At 38.5% G+C, this 11,225-nt stretch overlaps 1 protein-coding gene across 1 annotated transcript; it reads right to left on the bottom strand.

The window, feature by feature from the left end:
- Nucleotides 1-749: 749 nt before the first annotated feature.
- LOC106927082 (aspartate aminotransferase, cytoplasmic-like) lies at nt 750-10,912 on the bottom strand. The gene is made up of 9 exons (XM_015002402.2): nt 10,693-10,912; nt 6,803-6,984; nt 5,670-5,793; nt 4,826-4,938; nt 4,304-4,408; nt 4,070-4,220; nt 3,828-3,993; nt 3,014-3,156; nt 750-1,776 (listed from the first exon to the last, which is right to left on the bottom strand). The coding sequence occupies exons 1-9, from the start codon at nt 10,799-10,801 to the stop codon at nt 1,637-1,639; spliced, it is 1,233 nt and encodes a 410-aa protein (XP_014857888.2). The 5' UTR covers nt 10,802-10,912; the 3' UTR covers nt 750-1,636.
- Between the last annotated feature and the right edge of the window lie 313 nt (nt 10,913-11,225).

The raw sequence follows: 11,225 nt of genomic DNA, 5'->3' as shown, positions 1-11,225 counted from the left end.
CTTTTTCTACAAGGCAGTGTTGGAAAAAACCCAAATCTGAATTCTGTGATTAATCTCAGAATATTTTGAGAAAAAACCCCCCTGAGGTTTTCAAGTTTTTCTAGAAAATATTTTAAGACAAAAGAAATCCCAGCTGGTATTTGTAAGGTCTACCTTGGAGATATTCAGTCAGATTGATGCAACTTTACAGTAAGTCTCCTGAATACTTTATAGATACGTTATAAATGTATCTATAAACACTTTATAAATCCTTAATAATGTTTATTATGCACTGAGTAAGGATGAGAACAAGATGGTCTTAAATGTTTGGCAGAATAACTCCAGGTAAAATAATACATGTGAACAAGTTTGGCTAGAAACTGATAACCGATTTGTCTCCTTCTTACCCTTAATTAATGCATAATAAACAGTTATTATTGCTTTATAAAGTGCTTAGAGCCTTCTTGTAAAGTGGAACCAGTCAGATTATATCATACAAACGTCTTTCTGTCCTCTGAACTCCAGATGATTTCAACAAACCAAAACCAAAGCTGGCTTTGCTGGAAAAGGTTTCTTCCTCCAAAACTGTAATTTTTCTCTCCACTGTGGCCTCATGCTTGCTCATAAAGAGGAGCCGCTGTAATCAGAAGCACTTCCTTAGAAGGAAAACTTTTAGCAGAAGGGATTATGATTCATCATTAATGTGCCTCAAATATGACTTTTATCGTTTTGCATAGAACTTCATGAAAAATAAGACACTCGACAGAAACGACATGGTATGTGTGTTTAATAATTTATTTACGCATGAACATATTGCAACATGCCATTACAAACACTGGCACAAGATGAGAGTGTGTTTGTGTAAGACAGTGAAGGGCACTGCAGGGAAACGTTGAAGTAACAGTGAGGAGGCAGGTGATTTTCTTCACTGATGGCACAGAGGCGCTTAAAGAGGCTAACGGATAAACGAAAACGAAGCTAAGATGGCGAAACCTAGACCAGGCACCGGTTTTTCTTCTTCATCCCGTCATGACAGAGAGCTGCTGATGCAAACTTAACTTCTTGAAATGAAAACCATGACAAAAAAAAGAGAAAAAATGTTTGTGCGTCTCGTATTTCCTCATCAATATTAAGCAAAATTACTCCAGAAATAGATGCCAACAATGTGCTGCTGCAGTTCACGCAGCGATACCGGCTAAAATATGTGGAAATTGAAATGGTTTAAAATGGGACAATATGATTTTCTTCATTACTTGTCATTTGTCACAGCTGCAGTTCAGTGCATAAGCAGGAAATAGTCAAACCTTAAAAGTTAACCGTCTGGCTTTTGTTCATTACTACGTCTACAGAGGAAGCACAATAGTTTTATTCTACAGTTCAGTTTAAAACCGATTATAATTATTTTGGTTTGCACTAACATATGGAGACAACTAACTACAATCTGACTGTAGCATCCAGGTATAGAGTTCTGCTGACAGTGAGACATTTACTGTGCTCTTTCCAGAAACTTGATTTGACAAAGGAAAATAAAACACCTGGCCTCTGATTGGTTTAGCCGTCACACTGTTCAACCAATCAAAGGAGAAGGTGAGCAGGTTTGGGGCGCAGACATGACAGTACTTCCTGTGGACACAGTAGTGATTAGGAGTGTGAACGTTTACTGGACTTTGGTGACGGCCTCGTGGATGGCCTGAGAGACGTAGTCGATGTTCTTAGAGGTCAGGCCGCACATGTTGATGCGGCCGCTCGCCATCAGGTACACATGCTTCTCTTTGATCAAGTACTCCACCTGTTTGGCTGCAGCACACAAAAAAAACACAACAGCTTTAAAAGAACTATTTCATCTAGTTATTAACTTCTTTTTATTTCTCTTTCACACTGTCTATGTAAAGCCCCCCTGGAAAATGTCCCAGTTCAACGAATCTATATCTAGGGGTGTGAGAATCCTTGTTAAATGACGTTTAACTAAAGTCCTACAGGGTTTAGAGTCCCAGCTGACGGCGTTTCAACTAAAAACCTAGAGGTTGGAGTCCTTGTCAAACGGTGTTTTTGACTAAAGTCCCAGAGGGTTTGAGCCCCAGTTAGACGACGTTTAACTGAAGTCCTAAAAGGGGTTTTAATGCTTTTATCTTTTTTAAAATGTCTTTCTCACTGTTTATTCAATGTCACATGCTGTTTTTATTTTAATTATGTAAAGCACTAAACAGCCTTGCTGCTGAAATGTGCTATACAAATAAAATTGATTGATTGATTGATTGATTGATTGATTGATTGATTGATTGATTGATTGATTGATTGATTGATTGATGTGGAAAAGACGGAAGCAGTGGCAGCTTGCAGGATGTCTGCACTGCAAAAACACAGAATCTTACCAAGTATTTTTGGTCTAGTTTTTGTGTAAATATCTTAGACAAAACTAACTTACAAGTTACTTGTGAGTTAAGTAACTTACAAATAAGCCTGTTTTAAGGTAATAATTCCTTAATATTGGTGAAAAAGAACTTGTCCGACTGGCAGATTATTTCACATGGGAAAAATGTCGTTATAAGTCAAATAATTTGCAAGTGGAATTAGCACATGTTTTGATCAATATTATATTAAAGTGCTGACTAAGCTGTTGGTGACATTTGATGATAAAATATATTACTTTATGCTCTTTAGAGGTATTTTTGGTGGAAATAATCTAGTGTGTGGTTTGGACTGAAGGCACCAGGAAGTAAAAACGGCTGTAATGGAAGTGTAAAAGCACAGGAGGGTAGAAATGTGTCTCGGCAGGAACCCTGGCTTTGACGTGATGTGTACATTAGCGGCTGATGTTCCACACCCTTTTTAAAAATGTTCCACACCCTTTTTAAAAATGTTCCACACTCCTGAGGTGAGACCCGTTTGCACACAGAAAGTTATGTAAATACCTTAACGCTGATTCATGGAGAGAAGCTGTTCCAGACTTTTTGCTAGCATGTCAGTGCAGTGCACAGGTGTTGCTTATCCACACTGAGGACCAGAGTTGTACTCGTGTGTTTCTTCTACTCACGGTTGAGGCCAGTAAAGCTGAACATCCCGATCTGCTGAGTGATGTGGTCCCAGGTTCCTGGAGTGCCCAGAGCTAGCAGCTTGCTCTTCAGCTGATCCCTCATCAGCAGGACCCGGTCTGCCATCGTCTTCACGTTGTCCTTCCTGCAGGGACAGAAGGAAAATAAGTCAACACAAAACTTAAAGGCGACCCGCTATGCTTCTTTGAACAGGTTAGGACGGGTCAGTGGGCTAAACAAAACAAGGCCATTACATTTTTTGTACAAAATCATCCTTAGGTAATGACAATGATTTTGCTTATTCTGAGCCGATTTACGGCGTCCTGTCTCTTTAAATCTAAATAAGCTGCAGCTGGCCACGCCCCCAACTTAATGTTTACACTCACAGCTGCTAACAAATAAACAACTGCACATCTCCTGCACAATCAACAAGAAATCTGCAAGTGGTTTCTGGATGGTAAGTCAACAAAATTGTTGTCTTTTCCAGCAGCCATTGTACAGCGCATACAGCGGTAAAACCAGCTGACCAAATAAGCGGGAACTCAGTTTGGGTTGCTAGGTAACTGGGTGGGCTTGGCTAGGGTTGCTAGGTAACGGCACAGTCCAGGCTGAATATGATTTATTGGGAGGTTTTTTTATTATCCAGACACCAAAAAACATTAACTTATCGCCAAAATATGGCTGGGTGGAGACCCAAAACATACATAACCTGGGAAATGTGAGTTTTGGTTAAAAGGTTCCCTTTAATTCTGATTTCTATTCATGTGGAGAACAGCTGAATGTCTCAAAAACACGTCAACAGTGACGCCAACGAACCATTCTGCAAACAGCTCAGGACTGTTGAGGGTCTTGCTGACGATTCGCGCTCCCTGAGACGGCGGGTTGGACCAGGTCGTCCTCACAATCTTCTCCATCTGGGACAGGACGCGGGTCAGGTTCTCGTTGTCCTTGGAAACCACCGTCAGGTTCCCCACCCTCTCATCTAGGAGAACCAGGCAGAAATATTAGTTTTCTAAACTTACACAGCTGAATAAATGCTGTTCATGACGCCTACTGACTGTAGAGGCCAAAGTTTTTGGAGAAGGACTGAGCGATGAAGAGCTCAAAGCCCTGCGAGACGAAGAAGCGGATCGCCCAGGCGTCTTTTTCCAGGTTACCGGAGGCAAAACCTTGGTAAGCTGAATCGAAGAACGGGAACAGCTTCCTCTTCTGGAAAACACAGAAAGACAGGAATTATAAGAGCGAAACGGCGACTTTAACATACAAACTAAACCAGCAGCTCCATGTTTTACCTTCATGACCTCTGCAATGGTCTTCCACTCCTCCTGGGTCGGGTCGGTGCCGGTCGGGTTGTGAGCACAGGCATGGAGGATGAAGATGGAGTGTTCTGGAGCTTTCTGTTCAAACAAAGCCAATCAGGTTTACGGTGCATTTCTGTTGCTATTTACCAAATTCCTTGAGTTGATGTAACAATATGGTAAAAGATTAAGCCGCACAAAGGTTTTATTATTGCAAAAACAAAATCCTATAAAGTATTTCTGGTCTAGTTTCCAGTGGAAATATCCAGAAACAAGACAAAACTAACTTAAAGTACCAAATCAAAACAAAAGGCTTCACCACATTAGAACGTCCTGCCATAGTGATCATGTTAAATGTTGTGATATCAGCTGTGAAATGTGCCTATTTTCAAACAAAATAACCAGTAATTACTGATATCGACTGATATGAAACGCTTATATCGTAAAATTTTTTTAAATATCGCCGTTCTGATGGCAGCCGATGCAACAGACAAATGTACGTCGGCTCCTCCTCACCTCCAAGTCGTCCAGGAGTCCAGTCAGATCCAAACCCCGTTTGGCAGCGTCCCAGTAGTGGTATGGACGGATGTCTTTGAACCCGGCGTCCGTGAACACACCGTTGTGATTCTCTGGATTCCAACAGGAACGTAGAGTAAAACGAGAACGACAAAAGTGACGATAAAAACTTTAATTTTTCCTTTTCCAGGTTATTGTATGACTCTGACTCTGTGTCACAGCAACTGTAGCCTCACAAACATAAATGCTGCTCCTGAAAAACATTCCCATTTGTAAAGCATTTCATTAGGACACCGGTCATTAAAAGAATTGTGATTCATGTCATTAAACTGCAAATCGTAGCTGCAAATAATCATATTTTCACATTTGTTTGTGGTTTCATTGAACAAACAGTGGAGAAAATAGTAAAACTAACAATCCCAGCAATGCGGACAGCTTTATTTAGAATTTATTATGACAACAGTTAATCAAAATTATTATCATGATAAGAAATTTATCACGATAAATGATAAAACAATACAACAAATGCCCATTCTTAGAATAGAAATTGTCCTGCAAGGGGAAAATTGAGGCGTAGCAGCAGCATCACGTACAAATAATATATAAATAATAATTATTAATATTATATAATAACAGAAAACATAACAGTAAATACTGAGCAGTTTTTACAAATAAAAATATCAGACTTTTGAATCGTTTTTCCAAAAATGTGCATAATGTGAAAGTGTAATGAAAACACTGAAAAAGACAAACTGTTTATATTGAGGCAGAACATCAGTGCAGAAAAACAATTGTTATTTAACAATGAGTGAGTTAAACAGATGATCTGTGTAGTGAAACTCACCCCAGGTTGGTGCTGACACATAAACAGGTGTGGCTGCGTTGTTGACGCCGTTGTACCACCGGTGCAAGAAATCTGCCCCGATCCTCAAGGCTCCGGTTCCGCCCAGAGCCTGGACGGCCCCGACCTGCAAGGGGACAAAACTTAGTAAGTAAAGCTCAGTTTCTGCTCTGAAAATCCTCTGTGTGCACAATCAGATCACGTTTAACGGCAAACGTGACCCTAAACACCCTGGAGAAAACGCTTTTATCTAAACTGGCAGTGCAGTTTTCTGGCTGATCGCTGATCTTTAAAAAGCCCAACCTAACAATTCTGACGTTTTGTCAGAAACGTTGCTAAATACAGCAAGAAAGTCACAGAGTTGGTAACAGTGGGGTGTTTCCCAACCCTGGTCCTCAAGGCCTGTTTCAGGTGCTTCCTTGCGTCAGCTCAGGTAATTTCAGTTGACGGGTTTTTGCTGAGCTGCGCTCAGCTGAGTCAGGCATATAAATCAGAGAAACATCTGAAACATGCAGGGCAGCGAGCCTGGAGGACCAGTGTTGGGAAACACTGGATTGTTTAACTGTGAATGTGCAGACATGAGCAGATGGGCCGTCTGTCAGTCAAACCTCTCTGAGGGGAGAACAGACGAAGAAAGAGGCTGATTTTTAGACCTTTACTGAGGTAGATAACTCAGATAAGTCTGGTCAGGTTTTTATTCTAATTTGATTTAGAGAAATCCGATCTTATGATATTTCTGTTAATATTTCTCACCCAAAAATGGTTTTAGGAGAAAAAAAAAGTTTTCTAACAGAGTCTATTAGTTAAATGTTATAAACTTGGATTTCTGTCAGTCCATGTGAATTGAACATTACGTCTTAATTGTGTAAAATCCTCCATCTCTTTGCTCCTCCTGCTCTTCACTCATTGATTCTCTGGAAACTGATCCACATGTGAGAACAAGCCGTGCATTTTGATGCTCATGTTGCATCCATAGTTCAGGAAGTTGACCTGATTGAGCAAAACCAATGTGATTTTTGGGTTCAGCACATCAAAATTACCCTAAAACAGTTGAACAACCCCAGACAGTTTTTTAGCTGTTGACCAGGGTAAAAGGTCAGATCAGACATTTTGTAACACAAACATATCAAACTCACCCTGTTCTCCTTGAAGGCGGGGTTGTCGTCTCCCAGGGCGACCTTGGAGGCAGAAGAGCGAAACTCGGGCAGGCCGAGGATGGGCAGGTACTCGTGGTTCAGGCTGTTGTCCTCCACAAGCAGCCGCTCCACCTTCTTCACTACCGGCAGCACCCAGGGCTGGCAGTCATCAGTACGGTACGCTGGGCGGGACACAGCGACATTTAGGGAAGCATCAGTTTACCTGCTTCATATTTGTCACAACTCATGTAAAGGACACGGAAAACGCAGAAATGCTCTCCTGGGAGGAAATCTGACACTTTCCAGGTCACAATTATTTTAATAATCTGTTACTCTGACGATTAATTGGATGAGAAAATTGGCACATTCTGAGGATTTTTCATTTAACCCTTAAAGCTCATTTTATACAATATTAGAAATACATAGAAAAATACAAATTCAACTATTTTTTTAAATAAAAAAATAAACATTTTACCACCCAATATGCAAAAATCACAAAACTTCTTTAGTGAAATCCTGATTATTTGTAGCAGAGGTGCATCTGCAGATAAATACTTTTAACATGAACATGTGAAAAGCTCAGGTCTTTCTGCTCGACTCAATAAAGATTTTGATAAATTGATCAATAATTGTGTTGCAGAAGGTGCTTAATGGGACATTTTTAACCTAATTTTAACCAGGTGAAGCTAAAAATATGCCACTTAAAGAGTTTTGGGTAAAAGATTTTGAAACAAAGAAGGTTTTTCCATCTTAAATTCAAAATGTATGTAATTTTCGAACAGTTTCGGTTTAATACTGCGGCTTTGAGGGTGCTACTCTTTCAATAAATGGCATGGTTTTGAGTCTGTATACTCCAGTTAATGACTGATTGATAAATCAGTTCAAAGTTATTCCAGTAATGAATTAATCTCATTATTTATTTCAGTTTTAAAGTTTCATCAGGAGAAAATGGAAGCTACTCAGCTAAACCCAGGACTATCCTGGACAGAAACCTTGTAAGAGGGTGCAAAAGACTTCAAAATTGAGTGAGAGTTTATCTTTATAAAGACCAACAATGTTTAACATACATTGTTAAACAATAACAGTCAAAGCACAGACCTTAATCCAACTGAGAAATACAGCTTGAAAAGTGATGTTTACAGGTGCTCTCCAGAGTTTGAGCTATTTGACCTCCACATGCATGTAGAGGTTCTACAATAACTGTAAATGCATGTCACACTTTTCAGATTTTGACTTGTAAAAACTTAAAAAATCCCGTTTAATTCCCCAAACGCTTACCAACTACGCACTAAATACACTGACGTGAGACATGAGTGCAAGTAACTTCTCCAAGGCTCTCGTTAACTCTGAAGGAACTCCTGCTGCTTCATGCCGGACTGTGGAGTGGCATCAAGTATCAGGAGCAGAGGGCAAATAGACCAGAAAGGTCAGCTGCCAGTTGGTGAATAGATTCAGGAAGAGGCACGATAAGATAGGCCGTGGCTACATCAACGGTCAACTCAACTAGCATCTAATTTAGACTTTTGTGGCTTTATGGGAAAAATTACAAGATATCTTAACATAAAATATGATAAATGCGAATCAGGTGACACCTAAAGGTGTTTTAAAAGCACCTTTAGGAATGATTTCAGAGAGTCTGTGTTCACCAAACCGGTCTGGTGAACACAGACGTGTTTTGACAACGTGAAAAAGTTCATTTAATTGGATCAGGTGATCCAGTCAGATCACAAAATGGTCTATCATTAGGCAACAACAACAAAAAAGCCTAGTGATAGACTATACACAAAATAATATCTATGCTATCGCTAGGCCTGGCACACTAACAAAATGTGCTGGACGATAAATTGTTATTGCGATAAACGATGATATGTTTTGAGATAATTTTCAAGTAACATAGTTTCAACGATCAATAAACTATCATTTCTAATGAGCATTTAACACTGGAACTGGAAGGCATTCTAAATATCTAAAATAAACAATCAAAACAACAGAAACAACAAATAAAAAGAATCATGAAATCTCTGTAAACAAAATTGTCCTTCAAAAAAGGTTTATTTGAGACCAAAACACCAGACTGCAGAGTTTTGTCATCCAGTTTTTGGTGGAAAGAGAAAAATTATAAATCATACAAATGGAAATTATTGAGTTCACTTTAATTATTCATGTAATTAAATGATTTATCACTTCTTCTGACTGGCCTAGGAATCATACACAGATTAAAACAGATTTCATATTTTATTGTAGGAATGTCCCAGCTACTGGTATCAAAGTTAACAGTTACATAACTGCTAAATGCTTTCCATCTTTTTAGTCTCTTGCTTTAAAGTCAGGTCACTATTTTCTCCAGCACAGAGCTGCTGAATGTAGACTGCTACACTTCTCAATTGCTTAGAAAAAATATAAATTTGGCCTGTTTGAACAATGTGCACCCACGACTTTCATAATAAAGGATTATGACTACAGTTAAGAGTGGGATGCCAATATATGTTCAGATGAGGCCTGTCACATTAACAAGTACCTTAGAAAAACATTGGGTAACACTTTATTTCATAAACATAAGTGTTTATGAAAGTTCATAAACACTTTCATGTTTATGAAAGTGTCATGTTTATGACACTTTCATAAACATGTCATAACACCTGTCATAAACATGAATAAGCCTTCATGAATATTTATGACTGTTGTCATAAAGCGTCATTCGGTAAATTATGACACTTTTAATACAAAGTTGACATTATTCAAAATGTCTTTGTTATGACAACTTGATATTAACCAATAAATCATTATTGATATAAATTTGTTATAAAAGAATTAATGATTGCACTTTAAAAATTAGGTAACTTTATGTTATTAAAGGTAAAGTTTAAACAGTAATGATTTATTGGTTAATGTCAAGTTGTCATAACAAAGACATTTTAAATAATGTCAACTTTGTATTAAAAGTGTCATAATTTACCAAATGACGCTTTATGACAACAGTCATAAATATTCATGAAGGCTTATTCATGTTCATGACAGGTGTTATGTCATGTTTATGAAAGTGTCATGTCAGTCTTATTCAACCCCCTTCAAATAAAGTGTTACCAAACATTGAAGCGAAAAATTTAACATGCTTTTCATTAAGTCCACATTTCAGTATTAAATGTGTTTTTTATATTTTAACTTTAAGTATCATGTTTTCATTATTTGTAGGTGGAAAATCATCATAATTATCAGAAATTAAGGCTTTCAAACATCCACCTCTGGTCATAATATGTAATGTATCTCACATAGTAATAAAGTTTCTGAAATAATGGGCTTTTCCGGAATATTCTAATTTATAAAATGGGTCTGTTTATGGATAAATGGATGAATGAACATGTCGGGTTTTGCTATTGAAGTACAACTGTTGTTAACTTTGTTTAATTCAGTAAATAATTAATTTAAATAGCAAATGTTCAGCACTGACACGATAAAGAGCTGAATGCGTCCATTATTTAGAAAAGGTTTCGACTAATTAAACAAATACTCTTAAGAAACATTTCTGTACTTCCTTAAACTCTGGAGACTCTGACTGCTGGTTTGTTGGAAAATGAACGAGTCACGAGAAGAAGCTAAGAGAACGTTCTTCCAGCATTAGACAGAAACAATATTCAGATTTATAATGACCTAACAGCATAACATACAGAAGAGCATATGAACTTCAGATCAGCAGCAGCTCGCTAGCTAGTTAGCTTGTAGTGACGGTACACACTGTACCAAAGAAGGTCAAAGCGAGGAGAAAAGATGCTTATATATGCTAGCATCATCGCTCGAACTCAATTTTGAAGTTTCTGCTCGGCTCCCTCACTGACAGCAATGCGGAGAGGTTATGCTAGCTTTACCGTTAGCCAACAGCTGCCTGCTCTTACCTCCAACTCCCAGATTCACCTTCTGGGGGTGGCTGTCCTCTCTGAAGTCGGCAGTAAGTTTAAAGACAGCTACAGGCGGAGCCTGAGGGACGTCGCTGAACAGGGACATGGCTTAGGTTAAAGAGATTGATCCCGATAAGAAACGGGGAAAAGGTGCTTCCTGCGACGGCAATGACAGACACAAACCGGGTTCACCTTCACCCGTCTAGTACAGGACGTAGGCGTCAATCCAACCACCAATAGGAAGGCGCGTACTTACGTAAGTCATCTGAAGCAGCCAATGAGAGCGAAGCAACACAGTCAGCTAAAGTAAATAGTGCTTTGGGTTTGTTGATACTTGCTTTGTGAAGAAATCCTTTTGATTCAGTTTAATATTGTCGGTTTATTGATTTAATCATTCTATTTTACAAGTAATTAAGAAAACATTTCTACTTCATACTAATTAATATATAATTAAATAAATCTTACACAGTCCAGTCACATATACAGGTTCAAATTGAATTACAAGCATTTTGTTTCAAATCTATTTATAA

The sequence above is a fragment of the Poecilia mexicana genome, unplaced genomic scaffold (assembly GCF_051168715.1).
Source record: "Poecilia mexicana isolate PSO_F unplaced genomic scaffold, ASM5116871v1 scaffold_1, whole genome shotgun sequence".
Classification (NCBI taxonomy): Eukaryota; Metazoa; Chordata; class Actinopteri; order Cyprinodontiformes; family Poeciliidae; genus Poecilia; species Poecilia mexicana.
The sequence above is the reverse complement of the archived record's forward strand: the minus strand, read 5'-3'. Positions and strand labels throughout refer to the sequence as shown.